Source organism: Carassius gibelio, chromosome B15 (genome assembly GCF_023724105.1).
Source record: "Carassius gibelio isolate Cgi1373 ecotype wild population from Czech Republic chromosome B15, carGib1.2-hapl.c, whole genome shotgun sequence".
Lineage (NCBI taxonomy): Eukaryota > Metazoa > Chordata > Actinopteri > Cypriniformes > Cyprinidae > Carassius > Carassius gibelio.
Genome location: NC_068410.1, coordinates 9,564,811 through 9,587,957, shown reverse-complemented (window position 1 = coordinate 9,587,957; position 23,147 = coordinate 9,564,811). Strand labels below are relative to the sequence as shown.

Sequence of the window (23,147 nt, the reverse complement as noted above, 5' to 3'; positions counted from 1 at the left end):
ACAGAGCGCTGCCGAGGTGACCTTGAGTGTCTGGCCTTTCCTTCGTAAACATACCAGCGTCCTATAACTCCAGGTTTGCTTCTCTGTCAAACATTTCTGTTTTGTTTTGAGCTCATTACTTCACAACGGCGCTCGGAGTCCAATCAAAAGGCACTCTCATTAAAAAGCGAAATGGTTCAAAAGTAGCTGTCTAGCAATTATGCAGCTTGTCTGAAACGACTGGACTGCAGAGCCTCAAATGTCAATTATGTTAGGCAACACCACCGTATCAGTAGAGCTTCAGCGGGAAAAACGATAACGTTCTTAGAAAAGCCAATTTGTTTTCAAATTGTGTTTAGACGTAAACCATGGCCCACTTTTTCACTCTGCAAACCTGTCTGTCTTTTATGCAATACACTAAAAAATTCACATAGATGTTTCTGGTTTTATTTGCAAAAGTTGATTTCAAAACAATACCAAGAGGACGTTAAAGACAAAACAGGCTAAAACGTCCTTCCTTTCCACACTTGACGAACATAGCTAAAGGCGCATTCGGCTTGCCAATGCTGTGTCATGCTTATTGTTATGTATAGCGTGAGCTTCACCAGCACCACAACCACCCTGCGGCAACATGGGAAGAGTGCCACGCTTGCAGCGGGCACCAACAGCCCAGCCAAGGTCAACACTGCCTGTTACCGCACGCACGTTCCACACCGCATAGAGGTTTGACTGTTCATTCCAGCGCTGAGTGAACGCTCACACATTTCACTTATGTCACTCAGTCCGAGTGCTACGAATATTAGCGTGTTTCCTCTATGAAAGCAATGACAGCGTGTCACATGGAGAGACGGATGGATGACTGTGGATGGATTGTCTGCTGTGCTTTCGGCAGCTAAGGGGGAAAAATTGGTTTGAGGCGCAAACTCTTGAAAGAGGGCCAGCGAGACACGGAAGGGGGGTTTCTTTAGGGTAACCTTCACACTACATCACAGAATTTCCCTCAACAGACACTTGCCTTTCTCAGATGTTCAACAGAGGCATTCATGGAGCCCTGCCAATGCATCTAAACTCAAGCCAGAGTTGCGAGAGAGACGTATGAAATCTAAGTGAATTATGCTAACATAGTGCACAATTTAATGTCCTTTAAAATATTCCAAGGATTTTTGATGTCATATTATATAAATTTTTTGTTTATTTAACCCAAACATAATTTTAATTAAATTGACAAAAGTATCAATCATTCTGCAAAGAGAAAATCATTGTCAAATTTTCTGATGAATATAAACATCGAAAACCAGCAATGCTTTTGAAAATCATGAAAAAAAGACTGTCATACTTGAACTACAATCCCAAGAAGCACTTTCGACAGCATAAATCAATCAAAAATATCTATACAATCAGTGCTGGGTAAGTTACTTTCAAAAAGTTATTAATTACTATTACTAATTACATTATCAATATTGTACTTAAATTACATTACTAATTACTCTGTCTGAAAAGTAACTTTTTTTAATTATTCAAATCGCTAATTAGGCTACATCTTAAAATCCCCATAAACCTTAATAGAAATTAAACTCTTTATTCTTTCAATTTGAGCCAAACATAGTTTAGCCTTTTAGCTTTAAAACAACTGTAATACTTATTTTTTATATACATAAAAAAAATTAACCTTCTTTGGTTAACAAACAGAAATACTGTATATAATAAAAAATACATTTCAGTTTGGCAAGATGTTCAGGAAAAGCCCAACTAGTAAAATCCATAAAGGTTTATGTAAAAATAACACATTAACTAATATAGGTAAGAATAAATTATCTTCTGAATTCTGATGAATAAAGCTGCGTCAGATCGCGCTGTTCTTCTGAAGTAAATTCCTCATAGCAGGACTTATTTTAAAAACGGTGAAAATAAGTTGAATCTTGATTTATTTATTTTTTTAAATCTATTTTTGTATTTAGATGAGGTTGTTTGCATGCTTGTGACTGCATATAATGAGCTCAGACACGGGAAGACTGTACCTAGCTTTAGTTTTTATACAAATTACAGAATCAGAGAATATTTGTTGAAAGTTGCTCACGAAGACCTAGATGGCAGAAAGTGCACCCTGTTTGTTTCGTTTATTTTGCAAAAACACAATGTTATTATTGTCAGTGTACACAAATAAAAATAAAAGTTTTTTAGATTCGCCTGATTTTAGTCTTATCTGTTTCTGCGTATTTAAGGTTTCTCTGTGAATCAGGAAAAACTGAAAGAGATCGCGCTGGTGCACAAAGGGTTAAATACGCTCCATTCAATTTTATCTTTAAACAGTAAATTCAGATTTCAAATTCAATACTGATTTTAGAATTGCTGAAATTAAGTACTATATGTAAAGCAAGTACTTTATAAGTAACTGTAATTTAATCACCTAAAAATGAGCAGTAATCCCTTTACTTTTTCAGTGGATAAGTAATTTAATTACAGTAATATGTTACACCCAACCACTATATACAATATGAAACTACTAATGAATAGTCAGTTATTCATGTGATGTATAGTCATATATTCAAACATAACATGCTATGTATCCATCCATCCAAGTTATTATGCTTATTAATTAGCATACATCACATATATGAATAACCTCAGAGATCCTCAGAGCTCTCTTGAAAGACTTGGAAAGAAAATGAATGGGATCTTGTGCTTTTTCTCCCTCATATTTTTATCAACAGTAGGTCTTAGGCTCATCCTCATTATGGCTTTTTAACCAGAAAAAAAACCTTTCATCAGTGAACATTTCCATCACTAATTTTCGTTGACTAGATTAACAGCATTCACACTGTGCTTCTCTTTAAGCCGAATGCAACTTCACTCTGATAATAAACAGCCTACATGAAGCAGCTTTTGCCTCTGGCTAATGTATCCCCACCGCTCCTTTAATAATCCAGCACATGCTTCCATGTTAGAACGGAGCGATTCGATAAATGAATAAATTAATATCAAATAAGCATTGTTTCGGGTTTAAATTGAGTCTAGTGGAGCAGAAGAGGGGCAGAAAGGGCTTGCTTGTGGATCAAATGATCACAATATCCATTTTGGCGCCGGCTTTGTCTTTGCTGAATTTGGATATTAATGAATGCAGAGGTTTAGCAGTGTTGGCGATGGCAGATTTCATGGAAGTGCAAATGATCCGCTCTGACATACACTGAATGCAGCTTTGATCTGCGATTTGACTAGCGCCCCACGCAATGAAAGGACCAAGGGGAGTAAGGGAGAAAAACAGAGAGAGAGGGAGAGAGACAGGGAGAAAGGAAGGAAAAAACCCTCAGAGCACAGAGGAGCACTCATCTAACAAGGCCTCTCTCTGATCCTTGTGCTTGCCCGGCCCCCTTTCGCTCTCTCTCTTTCAATGTCTTTCTAGCAGCTTCATGTTTCACATGGTCTCCTTTGCTCTCGTATCCCCCCTCCCCTTCTAATAACCCAGGAATGCTTCATTTGAATGAAATACAGTCATTTATCTACTGGCACCAGAGATCATAAAATCAAATAGAGGCAAGTGAGAAGTCATAACGGCGGTGGTTCGTTTTATGTCACGTAATACCCCCATGAGTGTAAGGAGGCCATTCAGAATATGCTGCCATCAAACTCTCCTAATGTTGTTTTGACTTGTACCGAATTGTTATTGTTAGTCCCATCAGCGGTATTAGACACCCAGATCACGTCCCGCGCCACGGGCACCGTTTCTTGGCACAATCTCGCTACAGAATTCTTATTGGGCCCCTAAAGGCACTTCAAGTCGAGTCCCCTCATAGCTCAGAAGAGCGAGCGAGCGCTGGTCATTTTCCTGTGCTTTTCTCCGCTGTCATAGGCAGGATGGAGTGCAGGGTGCATCAAGCCATGACTCAGTTTGTAAACAATACTAATGCTTACACTTTGATGGGCTCTTTATCTCTATTACAGGTGCGAATTTGGTAGGGAACGGAATTAATGGCATCTGAGAACGCTGCTGGTATTATGGCAGGCCACACACGGAGGTCTCATGAGTGCACACCAACTCCAAATTATGGGATCTCTGAGCTGAGATGTATTGGAAATCAATTAGCCAGCATATATCAGATGTGTCAAAGTTTGTCACAAGCGTGAGAATTACTGAGGTAAAGTAAATGTTACTATGAATTTGTTTATTTTCAGTTTAAACAGAGTGTGATAGGAGGACATTTCAATAAATAAACAAGACCCCTAATGCCTGTACATTTATGCACACATAAGTGTATTTATATAAAACAAGTTATAGCAATAGGTTATACATTTCAGGCTGTGTTTTTCCTTTAACAACATTAAATTGGATCACAGTGTGCACCTCAACTCAAAAACAAAGGCAGAGGCTTTGCTTTCCAGGCAGTCAATGGCTCAATAGACAGTGTATTTGTATGAAGGTACATATTTAAAGAAATCATTACCCAAAAATCAATATCATCACCCTCATGTCATTCTAATCTAATTTTTCTTCTCTTATAAGGCATTATCAGGTTTTGAACTGATGCACAAATTCATGAATCACAGTTTTTACTTAAACCACTTTATGAGCTATTATCAGTTTCACACGGAAATGAGTCTTGACAAAAGCTGCTCTGCACTTATTATACAAATGTTTTAAAAAAACAAGATCCATGTAATGAATCATAAAATCTTTGAAAGGCTACAGTTTACATTTCATCTTTTTGTCAGCCATACTTAATTTTTCTTTTCAAAATGAAAAAGAGAGCACTTATTAGAGGGAATATATACTGAAAATGTGATCAAAGCCTGTGTCACACATGTGAGCACAATAGTTGCAGTTAGAGCTGTGTATCACCAGCAAGGCCACGATTAGATGTGCATCACGATACAGGACTGTACTGGGTTTCACCTCAGAAGAATTTAGTAACACAGCTGTTTATTAAACAATGAATACTATAGAGCCAATTCTAACTATAGACAGTTGACCTCTGCATTATGAAGAGTACAATACAATATAGGTAATGGCATATGTTTACATTGGGCGCTCCCCACAAGGTACAATATTCTGATTATTTGCATCTTGTTTTTAAGACCATAATTAATTATGTACTCGTTCTAATAAATTTATATCATAATGTACTCCTAATATATTAAAATAATCTTATCATTGCTGGTAGGTTATCATTGCACAAATCAGCACACTCTCTATGTTTAAAAAAAGTGCTGTCTTCACTGCCTTACACACACACACACACACACATTAGATCACGCTGCGCACACGTGCATACAGACATTCTTTTTACCACTCAAAAAAACTTTTTAGCACTGCTGTTCAGCAATTTAAGCAATAAAATAGCAGAATCGCCGAAGAGCTACTTTATCTTTTCTCAACTTCTGGGAAGTCGTGGCCTAATGGTTAGAGAGTCGGACTCCCAATCGAAAGGTTGTGAGTTCGAGTCTCAGGTAGGCAGGAATTGTAGGTGGGGGGAGTGCATGTACAGTTCTCTCTCCACCTTCAATACCACGACTTAGGTGCCCTTGAGCAAGGCATCAAACCCCCAACTGCTCCCCGGGCGCCGCAGCATAAATGATGCCCACTGCTCTGGGTGTGTGCTCACAGTGTGTGTGAGTGTTATCACTGCTCTGTGTGTGTACACTTCGGATGGGTTAAATGCAGAGCACAAATTCTGAGTATGGGTCACCATACTTGGCTGAATGTCACGTCACTTTCACTTTCACTTTTTTTCAACAAGGAGCTGGAAACATCATAATTTCTAAAGCAATTAAAGCCACAGATGGACTGTTAATAGAGAAACAAGGCAAAACGGTGGCAATTCATACATATACAGCCTCTCTCTCTCTCTCTCTCTCTCTCTCTCTCTCATAAATGAACACCTGATGAATTACACTTTTCTGATAATAGAATATCGAAGTGGAGATTGCTAAACTGCAAGCTTACCAGTGTTTTCAGTAAGCCACCAGCGCTTTTAGATAAGTGACACATTTGGCAGATATTTCCATATTGCACAAGTGTGAAGGTCTGTTTCGGGGATTACGTCTCTTTATATCAGGCAACCCAGTTTTGTTCCTCTAAAGGCCAGATTAAAACCTTGATGTAGCCTAAAGATATATATTATCGCTCTATTCATTATTATTATTTTTTTTTAGAAACCTTGCACTTTTCTACTCCATTTTAAACTGTGTTACTGTATTCAAATTAAGCGCGGCCCACTGCTGCACATGTGCAACAATATCGATACTGGGCCAGCTGTATCGATACTTGTATCGTCAAATCTCTGTGATCAGACATCTTCGTATCAATGTATCGAACACAGCACTAGCTCCAATGTGTCAAGATGTGCTACCCACTGCATCAAGTGCCTGACCACTTTTAGTAGGTTTGAAAATGTGAAGAAAACTTTGATACCTGGTCACACAATGTGTAAAAATAAATAAATTAATTAATTAAAAAAAACGTGCAGTAGCAAACATACAGTAGTAAATGATTGACACATTTACTCTATCCACATTTAGACATTTTAAATTTGTTACCAAATTTTTGCAAGATAATCAATTTGGACAGGCCAAATTAAGTGCCACCCACATAAAAAAGGGGTTATATATTGTGTAATGTTGTAATGTTCTTAACCAACTTGCCTTTAAGACAAATGAACAGGTTAGGGGGGGTGGGGGGTCCTCTTTTCCTCGCTTTTCAATAGCTTATAAATGGTGGTGGGGACGGTGTCGTCACGGTTGAGAAGTAATGTAACTGGTGTGTGGCTTAAAACCAGTAATACCGTCAACACAATCAAGCCTAATGGGGGGTATGACCAAAAGTTAATACAACAGTATTTGTCAAAATTATACCAGTTTCAAGGTATATGACGGCATTTTTTTTTTTTCATGCATGACTGGGTGTAAACAACATTTGCTACTGATTAAAAGAGTAAATAGGCTACTGCTGTAGACTGAATGTCCTATTTTACTGTCATGAATGGATATTGTAGAGAATTTCCACTGTAAATAGTGATGAAACATGACCCATTAATACATGTTAACCAGGAGTCACTCATTTATAATCGTGACATCGTCTAATAAAATCAGCATGCATGTACAGTAGATGCATGTTGAGCAGCTATGTGGTGGTTTGGGCTAATTACTTTTTTGTCTCATGCAGTGCACTGCCTGCGTCTGAGTAACAAACAAAAAACAAAAAAACAAACAAAAGTGCATAATATTAACAGATGAACTATGCTCATACTTTATGTATAATTCCAAACAGTCAGTAAGCTAGTAGCGGTCAGTGGATATTTTGGACGAGATCTTTGGTTTCATCACGTTCTACTAGTTCTACAGCTTCAGTTTAGGAACTTTCACTCTTAGAAACACACACAGTCGTGTTCTCACCACAGTGCAACAGTGTAAAGAGAGCCCTCTCAAACGCATTCTGAACATTATTTAAACACAGGTATTGCTGTATTTAAAAAAGTATGAACAGGTATACTGCTCAGCACTAATATAACGACGAGTAACATTTCAAAAACATATTTCACTTTAATAGCCATTTAGATTTAGGGCAGGACTCTGAAACAGCCTGTTAGGGACAAGGCGTGATTATGCAGAGTTATGGTCCGCCATTCAGCTGTAACCAATGATGTTCTGAACATGGTTAACCACCACTGATTTGGCTAGCATGACCAGATTACCAAACGGGAGGGAGATGAATTAATGATTTGGGATCCAGCTGTGAAAAATATTGTATCGTTTCGTATAGCTATCGGTCGCTTTTATTGATCGCTTGTAAACACAGCAGCTGGCACTGCATGAAGTATTCATACTTCAATTCTGACAGCTTTTAATAATTTCTAAATATTTCAGGCACAACAATGGCGCATACAGAAACGCTCCAACAAATCAACAGCCAGCAAAAATAAACAAGACTTATGGGTTTGCTGTGCACACACACACACACTCATTCGCCTCCAGAGTGCCACTGAGAGAACTGACAAATGGCCGCTGTGTCACTGAGTGAGAAATCCCGCAGTCACAGACAGCTTCTCATTTATCTGAGCGTGTGTGAGAGCAAGTGTGTGTGTGTGTGTGTGTGTGGGTGGGCAACTCATACTGCCTCATGCAGTCAGGACAGGGCCAGTCGTTTAGACAGACATCCTCAGGGGCAGATTGCGTGTGTGTGAGACATTGTCTTGCTAAATGCAAACTCTGGCATATAAGGGAGTCTTGAGCCACCTCGTACTCTAAAAAGTGAATTTCCCCCCGAGACATTTGATCAATGCAAGTGTAAGCTAATAATGGAGAAGAACTTTAACGGATACGATTGAAAATGTCCAGCTCCATTTATATTGTTTTCATGGAAACAGGTGACAGCCCAAAATGCTGCAATTCACCTGCAATGAGCACAGAAGCAGAGTGACACGATCTTCCTACTTGTGCATTTACTTGATTAAAATGATAATATGTTCACAAAAACATATCTAAATTATCTTATTTTAAGTTTTTTTTAATCTGTAATTCTGAAAAAAAAGTCTATAATAAAGTCTATAATATTTTGCAAACATATATAATAATAATATTAATAAAATAATAATAATATAATAAAAAAATATAATAACAAAAAACCCTTCACCAGTCTCCCGACAGGAATGGGTGTGTGAGAGAGGAGGGGCGCTGGATAAGTCAGGGCTGGCGGCGAGTGATGGGGCACACCTGAAGTAAATGGAGCCTCATCACCGACGTGGTTTAAAAGCCCAACGCACCTCTCCTCGAGAGACCGGTCTCTTACCCGTGCATGCACACTGGTGTCCTCATGGGTCCAAGAAGGGTGCGTTGAGGGATTCCCGCGCCACCAGAGACGTGAACTGCGGGACCTGGTCCGCACGAGAACCGCACCCGTTTACACGACCGACGGGCCAGGATACCGGGCCGTCCATCCCCTGCAAGCGCCGCGGCCAATGCTAGAAGAAGCCGCCGCCCCTCGCACCCTTGACCAAAGAGGGGAGCGTGTGCGGCTGTTGGACTCAGCCCCTTACCTGGACCCTTCCTCCATGAACATTGCCTGACCCACACGAACCCCACAGCACTACGAGGACACCAGATTCCCTGTTGCTTTGGACACTCTCCACCTTTGGCCACGTTTATCCCGTTTTACTTTGTTTTCTGTTAATAAAAGCCTCTCCAAGGCCTGACGCCATGCCCACTGTGTTTGTCGTTGGCTGGCTTTTTGTAAATACACACACAAAATTTTACACAAAGGTAAGTGGTTGCAAACCAATCCTTGTTGTGCTACATCAAGTCTGTAAGACTGTACATTTTAAATCTTAGTCTACATTTTAATAGGCTATTAAAAATGGTAATAATAGTAGGCTATTAGTTAGATGCCATATATTATTTATTAAGCTCTGACTCTGGATAATTGATTTTTAGAATAGAGATCACCGCTCTCCTTTGATTCTGAAAACAAAACATTAGACAAAAACAAAATATAGAATTCTATTAGGTTTATTAGAAAATGTTTTATTGTTATAAATTAGTCTAACATATTATAGATGAGCCTATTCAAAATAAATATGTTTATAAAAAAAAAATTCATACGACTGAAACTGTATGCTATTTAACGTGATCACAATTTAACAAAAAAAAAAAAAACATTATGCCTATTAATTATTTAATTTCATCGGTTATTCAAACAACAAATGGAAGAAATATTGTGTGATTTAATTCTTTAAAAAATTACGTTTAAATTAAGTAACAGTAGTATAAGTATCACATATATTCTACTAAATAATAGTAATATTTCTAGCACAATGCCTTTAAGTAAAAATGTACTTCGTGATACAGTGACTATGCAGTGACAACTATAAGAAGACATTCAATGACCCTGGTTCAAAGGAATGAAACTTGCCTTGTGCCAATCTCAAGGCCTTTAGAGATCAAAAGCTCCAGAGCAAATGAAGATGATTGAAGAGCTCTTAATACAACAGTGATTTTGACAAAGGCACGGTCACCCTGTCTTGAGACAGTGTGTACTCTTCCTGTGTGCTCTGGGAAACCTGGAGACCACCACGCCATCTCTGGCCAGGGCACTGGAGGATCGAGACGCATCCTCAGGATTCTCACATTTGCATAAATTTCCAATTACATTTTATAGTTTCAACAAACCTGGCTAATCACTCGTTTCAATCCATTTAATTACAGCTCAGCGATGACTGGCTAATGTCATTAAACGCAAAAGCTTATTGTTCCTTATCATGCCGTATTAAGGAAATTACACTGGAGTCATTTTTCACCAGGATGTGTGTTGACAACATGTAATTCACCTCCTCTACACACACGGTGTCCCCTTCAAGGCTTGACTCGTTTACCACAGCATTTACAGAGGGTCGTGTACGAAAAAAAACTAAATCAACATCATGAAATATGAGAACCGGGACGCTCGGGGTGACATTGTTATTTTGCATAATTGCAATAAAATATATGTATCTCTCTGCCTGATTGAATTGCATCTAACTCAGCAGCAGCAGGCATAAACAATGCTGTCATCTGTCAAGCAGTGAGTTTCCTCTTTTTTTCCCCCTTTTATTGAGCTTCTCGCACGACTCCAAACTTGCATGATGAAAATAATTACAGGTTGTGTTACCTGTGGGCTAAACGCACACGCGCGCTCATACCTCAGTGTGCGCCAATTGTACCCTGCCTGTCATTCAATCAACATTAAGTTAGCAGCATCGAGAGCACTACATCTCATTCATCAGTGTCTCCATACACCCGTCAATCTATCGCACACTAGACACACACAGACACACGGTCAACAAAGGCAGGGATTTCATCATAGCACTCTCTAGAGGAAACTGTAAAGGCAGAATGGTTGGACAACAAAGACAAAGAACCAAAGACAACACCACAAAATGAACGTTGACCTACAGGTGACGCCCAAGAAAACCCACTTCGGCTGCTTTTCATTGCTTTCCAAGTAAAGAGAACTACTTTTTTAGCTGTTGGTCTAAGCACACATGCACCAACATCTTTGTCCATTCCATCCTATCAGTGTTTAAGGTTGAGTCTTGTTAAAATGCGAGATGTTTTGAAATTTATTTAAAATTAAGGTATAGTTATTAGTAATTATTCATGAGCTATGGCTTCATCACAGGAAGATCTGTTACATAATTTTAAATTGATCATTTGTTAATGGTTGACAGAGGATACCTGAAGCTGTTGTCAAATATCCTTGTGATATTTTTTATGGTTACAAAATTTTTACCATAGAGCCCTGTTAAAAAACAATCAACAGAGATGAGTAGATCACTTACAAATTGTAATCCATTACTGATTCTGATAATCCATGACATTGCACATTTTATATAATCAGACTACTTTTAGATTACTTTTGACATCTTGTTTTTTCACATTGATTCACATAGGATAATCTTGTACCATATTGATTATCCACCTGACTATTGACTGTTCTTTGTATGAATGTCCACAAAACTGGAAGCCTTTTTGTGTGTATACAAGCAGTAGGCTATTTTAGAAAAGAAAAGGGAAAGTCAATAAATTATGAATAAATTGCTATTCTGTAAATAATACGTAATCATGCAATCCATAAAAAGTAACTGTAGTCTGTTATTTAATTAAAATGTAAAAGTTAAAATTAAATCCAATTATTATTACTTAATTTTTGGAATCTGATTAAGTATTCCAAAGACATGTAATCAGTCACTAACCAGCTCTGCCAATGAACCACCACAAATTGCTTAAGTAAATAGAATATAGTGATAATCAGTTTTTATGCTACTCGAAATCCTTAAAGGTCTTGCATCAATCCGCAAATCTGTCAAATCAGTGGTCATATCATCCAAAGATGACAGCCTTTCCCCGAGGTAAGGAAAATGATACAGGGCTACATCTGAAGGGAAAAATAAAAATAAGACGAAAAAAAAAAAAATCAAGTTCTCCATTTTTTGCTAGAGTGCTCCAACACAACCTGAGGCATCGGAGCGCCATGCTGGCTGCAGAGTCGCTACACTGTTAAAAATTACCAGCATTTCACAATAATTAACAGTATTATTTTACAGTAACTTGTTGTAATTAAGTTTCCCTGTAATATCCCAATGAATACCTGTAAAAACTACAGTATCCTTGGATTTTACAGCATTTAACACTTATTTTACAGTAAAATATTGCAATCTAAAACCTGCTGTTATATCACAACAAGGTCTGTAATATCACATCAACACAGTGAAAAAAATTAAGGATTTCACAACATTAAACAGTATTAATACAGTGAAATATTGTATTGAAATGTGCCCTGGGAAGTCACATGACATAACCGATCTATTTTGAATTGAAGGCGCCATCGTGTCCCCTCTTCTATTCCGGGCTGAATGGAGAAGGTGAGCAGCATGCATGTTTGCAGCACTTACATATGATATTTTAACATAATTATAATATATACTTTCAAGTAAACGTTTATCGCACAGTTCACATTTGTTAGCAAGTGTCCGGAATTGTTGAAAATTCTCTCACAGCATTTGCTAATAGTAGTAATGTTAGTAATGACGAGAGTTTCGCTAATATTTTACATATAAATATCACAGTTTAGACAAATCTGGTGTTTGTAAAGTTTATAAACCAATGATGGGACAAGCATTACTATTTATGTGTGCATATTTCTGTAATTAGTCAAGGTTATCATAGATTAGCAGGGCTAACCGTTAGCTGTTTAACTTTAATAACTTAGTGATTCAAACGGTCAAAAAATATTTTTCCAGCGGATATCCTAGTTACAGTATGACTGAGGCCGGTGACACACTGGCTGCGTGGCGTGAGCGCCGCGTGTCTGAAGCGTCCCAGAAGCGTGGTGGATTCTGTGTCTTTACACACCAGAAGCGTGCCTGACGCGGCGCTGGCGCGCTGCTGCTGTAGAGGGAGACCGTTGACAGACCAGGCTCATGTCTTCATTACAACAATATATACTTTTTTCTACACACCTACACCTACGCCTACTGATAAAGGACACCGTCAAAAGTATTTACGGCGAAATAGATCATGTTTGACAGGTGCAATATTTGAAAATCGATAATTATTATTTTTTTATTACATTTATATCTGAATTTGTCAACCTATAGACTTTCAAATATCAAAATATCAGGAATTCATATGTATTTGTGTACAAAATGACATTTAAACACATTTTCCTATTATATTTAGCCTGGAAAAGCTTCCAACACGCGCGCCTGTAGCGGTAAAAATAGGCGTCGGTTATATTTCTAGCAAGCAAGCGTTTGCCGCGCTGAGACGCTGGAAAACTCTTGCATGCTAAAAAATAGAACCAACGCCTGTTTTTCACCCCTCATTTACACTGAACACGTGTGCGGCGCATTACGGCTGCGACAAGGTTTTATTCCGTCCTCCACGCGGTGCCAACTCACACCGGGAGCATATCAGAAGCGGAGCGACTGGATGCGTGAGACCACGTCATTGACTTTCGTCGTCCATTCTCCTACCAAGGATATATTGCCAATATACATGCAATACGTTTGGGAGTCTGCACAGGGTGTTTATTTTGAAATTGACAGGGATTTTTGACTTTTATTTTGTATTTCCGGTGCGACTTGGACGCGCGTCCGTCAAAAATAGACTAGGCGTCTATATTTAGCGAAGCGGCGCGGAGAGCCGCTTCTGGGAAGCGTCTGAAACGCGCCGCGTCGCGGCCGGGGTAAACACAAGCATTGACTAGAATGGGCGTGATCAGCTACGGTAGCCGTGTCGCAGCCGTAATTCGCCGCACACGTGTTCTGTGTAAGGGGTCACGCGCCACACGCGCGTGTTGGAAGCGTTTCAAGGCAAAATATACTAGGAAAATATGTTTATATGTCATTTTGTACACAAAGGCATATTAATTCATGACATTTTGATATTTGAAAGTCTATAGGTTGGCATAGGTCAGATATAAATGTAATTTAAAAAATAAAATAAATTATTATAAATTTTCAAATATTGCACCTGTCAAACATACTGTCAAAACATACTTTGCTGTCAATACTGTTGACGGTGTCCTATCAGTAGGTGTGTAAAAAAAGTTTATATTGTTGTCATGAAGACAGCTGGCACGCTGCTGCTACTGTAGGTGACATAGAGGGAGGCCACCGAAAAACCAGGCTCTTGTCTTCATGACAACAATATAAACTTTTTTTTACACACCTACGCCTACTGATAAAGGACACCGTCAACAGTATTGACGGCAAAATAGACTATGTTTGACAGTTGCAATATTTGAAAATCGTCGGTCCTATTTCTAGCATGTGCGCGTTTTCCGCGAGCCTCCCGCAGGCAGTCTGCAAGCTCTAACCTGTTAACATGGGAGCGGAATTAAAAACAGACACGCCACGCAGCTGAGACGCTTGCGCTATGCATCCAGTGTGTCGCCTGGCTTTGGTTCCATTTCTAGCATGCATGCGTTTTCCGTGCGGCTCGAGTACCGCCGGAGACATATAGCTAAAATTAAAATACAATTATTAAATTATCATAATCTGCAATCAAACTGAAATTCTTATTGTTGGTTTCCTTTGTGTAATTTCTCCTTTTTCTTTCCTTTTCTTTTCTTTCCAGGTCATCAGAGGGTGAGGCTAACCATCCTTTTCAGTGTCAGGCTAAGAGTGAGGAGAAATAGATTAGGTACAGTAGGTGACTAGTTAACATGCACCACAATGTTCAACTGTAAATTCGTTGGCTGTAAGCATGTGTCTGAGAATGTGTGTAACTATGTTCAGCACACAAAACTGCATAGCAATGCCCCCAATTATCACTACCAGTGTGGGGTGCCTGACTGTTCACAGAGGTACAGAAAACACACGGGACTGCAAATTCATATGTATAGGCAGCATAGGTCCTACCTGCAAGCTGCTGGGCCTATACTGCCTGGTACATCAGCTCTACCACCTGACAAATCAGCTCTACCACCTGACACACCCTTGAAATGTCTGCTTGAGGCTTGTGCATTTAAGTGTGACACTTTGGCCTCTCTTATTAAGCATTTGAAGATGCACATGAGGGAAGGAATGGTAACTACATGTCCATTTAGAGGTTGTGATTGCACGTTCACACACGTGATGACTTTTGCTTCACATATTTCCAGAAAACATAGGTGTGCAGAGGATTCAATTTTAGATAACCTTGTTTTAGACAAGTCTATTGCTACAGAGCCGTTGACAGGACCCAGTCAGTCATATTCAGAGGCTGACATGGAACATAATGAACCACAAATGCCATTAGCTGTCGACGAAAACCTATTTTTACAGAACCTTACACTTTTTTACCTGAAATTGCAATCTAAGCTACTCTTACCAGCAAGCACCATTCAAACCATTATTGATGGCTTTCAAAGTGCTCATGAACTTGGCCTGTCCAATTCCCTAAACATTCTGAGTGAGAAACTAAAAGAACTCAGAATCCCTCAGGCCACTATAAGCAGCATCACTGAGGAAATGAACAGAGATGATCTACTCACACTCTATAACAGGGGAATGCTCAGTACAGATGCAAAAAGGAAGGCTGCTTTCAAAGAGTGTTTTAACTATGTTCATCCTGTTCCTTTGCTCTTGGGCAATGATGAAAATGACAAAGAATGTTTTGCTCAGTATGTTCCTATTCATGAGACATTGGAGACACTTTTCAAAAATGAGTCTCTACGCGAACAGTATACCATAACACGTTTGCAGCCATCTACTGATGCTGTCTATCAGGATGTCAAGGATGGAGAAGGCTTTCAAAGTAATCCAATGTTGAAAGCTGACCCTTCTTCACTTGGTTTAATACTGTACCAAGATGCCTTTGAGGTTGTCAACCCCCTGGGCTCAGGGAAAAAAAAACACAAGGTTTTAGCAGTTTACCTAACTCTTACTGATATCTTGCCTCACAATAGATCTTCTATTGATCAGATGCAACTTGTTCTCTTATGTAGGGAACAGGACTTTAAGTATTTTGGGGTAAATAAAGTTTTTGCTCCCCTGATTGAGGACCTCAAAATTCTGGAGCAGAGAGGTGTAGTCACATCTGATGGCATTATACTAAAGGGCTATTTGGTTGCCATTGCAGGAGACAACCTGGGATCCCATTCTATTGGGGGATTCTTGGAGAACTTCAGTCGGTCTACTTATTTTTGTCGATACTGTGAGGTGTGTAGAGATGATTTCCTGACTAATCCTATATCGTGTGGTACCAAAAGAACAGCCCAATCATACGCAAGTAATTTGCAAGAGCAGGAAACTACTGCCACCGACTCTGTATGCGGCATAAAGTTTGACTCTCCTTTCAATCAGCTTTCACATTTTCATGTTTGCCAGCCTGGCCTTCCACCGTGTCTAGGCCATGACTTATTTGAGGGAGTCATAGCTTATGACCTTCCTTTATATATTCGCCATTTAGTTGAGGATAATCATTTTACATACCTGCAGTTAAACAGGTGCAAGAACCAGTTCCGATATGAAGTTAACGATGGTAAAGACAAACCAGCAGACCTCTCTCCCAGCAGCGACAAGCTCAGTGGGCATGCAGTTCAGAACTGGTGTTTGCTTAGACTTCTCCCACTCATGGTGGGTGACAGGATTAAAGATCCCTGCGAAAATGAGGTGTGGCAAATGATTTTGCAGCTGAGGGAGATTGTTGAGCTCATCTGTGCACCGGTCATTACAGAGGGCCAGGTTGCGTATCTTAAAGTCCTCATAGAGGAGTACATAGACAACAGGACAAGGCTTTTCCCCAATGCCCCCCTCAGACCAAAGCACCATTATCTGTGCCACTATCCATCTCTCATCATCCACTTTGGCCCACTTATTCGCCTATGGACACTCCGATTTGAGAGCAAACATACATTTTTTAAACAGTGTGCCAGAAAATTGCACAATTTTAAGAATTTGTGCAAAACTCTAGCAGAGAGGCACCAACTTCTACAAGCGTACTTGAGTGCAGGAAACTTGTTCCCTCCACTTGTACAAGCAGAAAAGGGTACTGATTTTCATGTTGACGATTACAATGACAGGATCAGGGCATCTGTAGCCAGTTGTCCATTCCAGTTACAGTCGGCAGTGGCTTCTAACTATGTTACAGTCAAAGGCACAGATTACAGAAGGGGGATGCACATTTTACTAGAGAACAGTGATGAAGGGCTTCTTATTGGGAAGATTATGCTAATTATTGTTGTTCATAATTCGGTCTATTTTGTCTCAGAGAAACATACTTTTGTCAAGTTATGTGACACAGGTGTGTACTGTGACCTAGGAGTGGCCCAAGACAATTATGTGTGCATTAAGCAGGAAGATCTACTGGACTACTATCCTCTTTCAGCATACAATGTGTATGATCAGTCCCTTATTGCTCTCCACCATTCTTTTCCAGAGGCAGTATGAGCAGGGAGGAAAGTGAGGATACAGGATATGTGAGGAGAGATGTGAGTAGTAGAGCAGTACAGTCGAAGCAAACAAAGTTTTTTTTTTTTTTTTGGTAGCCTTGAATAAAGTTGATTTTGTCCTTAACTTGCTTTGTTGATTGAAGAGACTATAGTATGAAATATGCATACAGTGTAGGGATGGCAAAAATGAGAAATTACAGTGTTTCATGATTCAATACTTAATGAGACTAGGCCAAGGAAGCAGTGTTGTCATACTTGCCTGATCTCCCTGATGACCTTCTTACCACCATGCTGGATGAGCTTGGGGTCGAGTCTATTGAAGATCTGACCTTGGTGGAGGAGAGGGATCTGGTGAAATACCTCAAACCTATCCAAAGTCGGAAGTTAATGAAGGGCATCAAGGACGGTAAATGCATCTGTTCACCCATTACATTTTTAATTCTTTCATGTCACTGAACTAGGGCCTTAGAACATTGCACAACTGGTAGACAATATGCTTTGTATATAGTCCCAAGCTCACACACTTGTTACCTGTCAAATACTATTGGATGAATTGATTAATCTCAGGTGTGCAGCACAGCTTATAGACCTTATTAATGTGTGTGGCATTTGTTTAGTGTGACGTAATGGGTTGGGGAAATGTATAATAGGTATAAAAAATAATAATTGGAATTACAAACTCATTAAAACTGGGCTATTTTTCACTGCTGTTGTTTTCAAAACTGGAAATACATAGAACTGAATGCAGCTGATGCTTATTACTTGCATGCATTTCCAAACTTAATAACAATAGCAGTGAAAAACAATCAGACCCTTTTATGATGAGTTTGTAATTCCAATAATGTATTGGCCTGTTATTTTAACTATTGTTCTTTTACGTGGCATTATCAGAGTAATCTTTTAACATGAGTCAATGGCCACTTCTGCGTTCTCCCAACCCATTATGTCACATTCTAACAAATGGCACTCACGTGAATACATTTGAATTGCTTCATCCAATAGTGCTGACAGGAAACCAATTTATGAGCTTCCTCCAGGAAGTACTGGAGCGGGACTACAGTTAAGCACACAATCTATTGACCCCATAGCCCTTCATCTTGCCCTATCTTAATTAATAAATTGTTTTTGTGCCTTCTAGGACTTGCTACTCTTAATATGGAGTTGGTCTCTGCTCCTGATCCAAGTGCTCCAAGTTCCCCAACTCCCTGTTCTCCAAACACAACATTCCAGCCTCCAAATCAGCTGTTGCCCAGCCCTCCAAGCACTGCCCCAAGCACGTCAAGCGCTTTACAGTCTGGCATACCATGGCATGTTGACTTTCGTCTCAACTGGGACCAGGTGTCATCAGCCATTCGACTTAGAGTGGAAAAAGAAGAAAGACCATTGCCAGACGAGAGAAGGGCCTTTGTGGCCATGCTCGTGGACCAAATGATGCAGCATGACCGCAACCCAACCAGAGCCATGTGCCACAGCGTTGTGAGAAACATTGTCAGGTAGGGATGGGACTATTATAAATATTAGCTGTCAGTTGATCCCCAGCCCAGCCCCAACCCCTTCAACTGTTTGTAACTTTCACTGATTCATTCCCTGCACCTATTATGTAACAAGGGTGCAAAAGTGAAGACTTTGTAAACATGGTTTGTTTAAACAGAGCTAGTATATTCAAGAAAACCATAATTGTTTTTATGAAGGTCTTGTTTAGCCTGGTGTTTTTATTTTGGTCTTGTTCAGCCTGATGTTTTTTTTTTTTAAGTGTAGTTCTTTAAGTAATCCTTACATTAGCTGTACGCTTCTGTCATAAGTGCCACAATGGTGACATATTTTCTAATTATCCCACCCACATTTTCAGGAGCCATCCAAAATCATTTGGCGACATTGGCAAGTATGGTGATACTGCTGGAGACGGATGTCACTCTCTTCTGCAACAAGTAAAAACAAGAGTGGAGTATAAAAATAGGAATAAAACTCTTGCTCAACGCCGCAGAGAAAGAAGACCACGCACGGGAATGGCAGGAGAGGCCAGACTGGCAAGAGGTCCTGTTGACCAATACGGGTATGTGGCAATATGTATGTGGCAACATACATGAAAAGACTGTCAATATTTGTTTGAAAGCATGGTATATGACCATGAAGATCCCTGAAACTGGACAAAACATACTTTTCTCTTGACTACTTTATTGACACTTTGACATGGACCCTTTTCACAGCAATCATGTTGCGATGTTAATAGTGTAGTAAACACAGGTGTAATTACCTGTGATTATGGCCTTGTTCAATTTAGGATTAACTGAGCCAGGTCACTGATATTGTACATAGTGGCTATCTGGCATGCATGGTTGTGGTACACTAAATACCTTGACCTTAAAGGGATATTCCACCATTTGGGGAATTAAGCTAATTTTCCACCGCCCCTTGAGTAAAACAATTGATTTTTACCTTTCTCCCATTCATCCAGTCGTTCCCTGAGTTTGGCGATACCACGTATAGCTCCAGCCTAGCATAGATCATTGGATCGCATTAGACCATTAGCATCTCGCCCTCAAAGTGACTAAGATTTCCTGAATTTTTCATATTTAAAAGTTGTCTCTTCTCAAGTTAGAACATGCAATAAAATAACAGAGAATGAAATGTGGCAATTTTCTAGGCTGATTTGACATGGAACTATACTCTCATTCTGGTGTAATAATCAAGGAAAGTTGCTAACTTACCATGGGCGCTGTGATATTACGCAGCAAGACAACTTTTAAATGGGACAAATTCTGGAAATCTTAGTCACTTTGCAGGCGAGATGCTAATGGTCTAATCCGATCCAATGATCTATGCTAGGCTGGAGCTATACATGGTATCGCCAGACTCAGGGAACTGCTGGATGAATGGGAGAAAAGTAAAAATCAATTGTTTTACTCGAGGGGAGGTGGAAAATGAGCTTAATTCCCCAAATGGTGGAATATCCCTTTAATTATTTTGATAAAATACACCTGTGTTTACAACACTATTACACTGTAACATAACTTCTGTGGGATGGGTCTATTTAGACAGTCACAACAGGGAATCAAACTGCTGACCCTTAAGTCATGAGATGACTTGCTCCAACTTCTGAGTTAAAACCATCCTCAATAGTATTGTTACTCTGTGATGCCCACTCCTAGGTGTGTCAGGTGGGGCCCAGCAGATTTGCCAGAGGGGGAGACCGAGGCAACGTTGGAGAATATAAAGAGGGATCTGCTGAACATCTACTCAGGCATGCCATCTATTGTCTTTTTGGGTAATTTTGTTTAGAATTTAGTAATTGGTCAAGATCTGAACACTGTGTGTGTTGAGCGGCTACAAGACCAAATTGTTACTTGGGTACTAACAATACATTTGTATGTCTGTATACACAGAGGAAGGAATGAGTGGGGCAGAGAGAGCAGAACCAATGATGGAAAAGACATATGTCATCCTGCGGAAATACCTTAACAAAGTGCCTTCTGCAGCAATGTCTGAGATCAAACAGGAATGGCCATTTCTCTTCTCTCAGAAATGCCTATTCTCGCACTTTAACCTTCTGACGGACGTCAATGTCCTTCAGAAGCTACAGGAGGCAATTAGTCGACGAGGACAGACCATCCTGGATTACTGTGCAACACTGGACAACCCCAAGATCCGTGATGTTCTGGCCTGCTATGATCCAGACTCTGACAAGGCTGCCTGCATCCTGCTGCTCCTAATGTTGTACTTCAGAGAGCCGAAAGAGAGTTTGATGCTTGAAGTTGATGTAAGATTTTTCATTCAAATATTTAAAATGCAAATTGAGTGATTACATTATCAACATTTACCTTGCATGATTTACTACCTCTGACCAATGAACAATATTTATCCTTTATCCTAAAACCATGCTATTGTGTGTTAACTATGTTACAGCCATGTGCCACTGCTGTGGACGTCAATACTGCAGAACTCCCCGGCACCCCCTGCTTGATCATTCAAGGTAATGTTACTTTGATCTAGTACCGACATTTCTAACTCATTATTTTGTTTTCATTCTAGAAAGCAGATCCAAATCTTAAGCAGATCCAAAGTGCTCAAAACACATAATGTTGTATCTGTTCATTTCAGGTGACATGATGAAGCCCTCTGGATGGCTTTTGTCAATCGAGGGACATGTCGTGATGGGCCCACACCCTTTCTTTTTACACGGAGTAGCTGCTTTCTTCAGCAGCTATTACGTATTCAACCTTGAGTATCCTGCCGCTGGATCTTCAACGCTGGAGTTCATTCAAAGGTATTTTATAAAGATCACATTTAATCTTGTAATTCACATTATAGTACAGGCTTCCAACTCAATGATTGTCTTGAGGTTGAAAATGCTGACAAACAAGGTACATGAGGCTAGCCTGGTGAGACCATCCTGATCTCGCGAACTCATTCAATTTCGCTCTGCAGATCAGTCTGGGTTTCTACACATGTTATGCTGACAAATACCTGCCGGTCCAATCAAAGCTATTGATTTAGTTTTGCTACCTATCATAGTAAAAAATCAACCACTTTGCCTCAGGCAAACCTAACCTGAGGCACCTTGGCTAAAAATGGCAATTTTATGGTGAGCAGAATATCTAACAAGTTTGAATTATAAATCTATTAGGGTTCTATGTGGGGAATAAGCACAGCAAAAAGCACACCTTGATAAATGCTGTCTGCAATATATACTGTAAGTCTATTTAAAACTGAAACTATCTTTGCTTATTAACAGATGCTTCCTGGGCATCAATCCTGAAAGAGGCTCAAAGACCAAGAAGCGGACAACAATGAACCCTCATGTGAGCACCCTTTTGAGGAAACTTATTGACTTTGAGTGGGCATCATAGTTTTTTTTTTTTGCAGCAGCAGCAGCAGTAGTTGTCAGGCTCAGTTTTGAGTAGCCTTGTTCTTTTTGTAATTTTTCAAGACAACTTTGCCCTACAAGATTTTTACACAATGCTGTTCCTTGTGGACTCATTATAATGTTTGAGACAGAGAGGAGCACCTGACATTACTTCATCGCTCTCTCCCTTGCTCTCTTATCTTGCCATGAATGCCTCATTCCCATCCTGTCCATTACTGTTATTGTGACACAGCTAGTTGAATAGTTGAATTTTGCGACAGGTAGTTGAATTGCAAGTTTGCACAATTTCTCTGCATTTTCTGCATTTTAAGATGGCTTTTATGACTAGAAAGTTGAATTTGTTGAACTCTTGAGGTTCTTGGCATCTACTGTACATTGAAAAATATTTTTTGTTAATAAATATGCCAATCGGCTAAAGTTGTCTTTACCTCAGAGTTGTTTGTTGGGGGGAGGGGGTTAATAGTACAATGATTGTAAATTCACAGTAAATGGAAGCTTTATCTGCATTACTTTTACAGTAAGTTATAGGACAATTTTAGCATGACTTCCACAGTATACATTGTAAATTCACAGTAAATTATTGTCAACTTGAACATTACTTTCACAGTACACACTGTAAAAGTACAGGGTCTTGTTGTAATGATGTACAGCAAAATATTGTAATTCCCTAGTAATGTACTGTAATATCACAGTAATTGCTTTGACATTGAAGCTGTGAAGTTACAGTATACAGTTGTGCTTTTACAACAATGCATTGTAATATCACAGATATAAAATTACAGTAAATTGCTGTAACTATATTTCACAGTATATTGCTGTAATCCTTACTGTGAAAGTCATGCAAAATTTATCCAATTATTTACTGTAAATTTACACCGAAAATTTTTGCAGTGTACAGGCATC

The 23,147-nt window shown here is 39.4% G+C and overlaps 2 protein-coding genes across 12 annotated transcripts in view; one reads left to right on the top strand and one right to left on the bottom strand.

Moving 5' to 3' along the window:
* Window positions 1-23,147, bottom strand: part of msi2b (musashi RNA-binding protein 2b) — a 251,834-nt gene that overhangs the window by 126,644 nt on the left and 102,043 nt on the right. The window lies entirely within an intron of this gene.
* LOC127972492 (uncharacterized) lies at window positions 565-22,443 on the top strand. The gene is made up of 12 exons (XM_052576007.1): window positions 565-702; window positions 14,584-14,594; window positions 16,577-16,702; window positions 17,368-17,419; window positions 17,612-17,786; window positions 18,519-18,873; window positions 19,230-19,433; window positions 20,530-20,621; window positions 20,764-21,137; window positions 21,284-21,350; window positions 21,479-21,644; window positions 22,113-22,443. The coding sequence occupies exons 1-12, from the start codon at window positions 565-567 to the stop codon at window positions 22,225-22,227; spliced, it is 1,875 nt and encodes a 624-aa protein (XP_052431967.1). The 3' UTR covers window positions 22,228-22,443.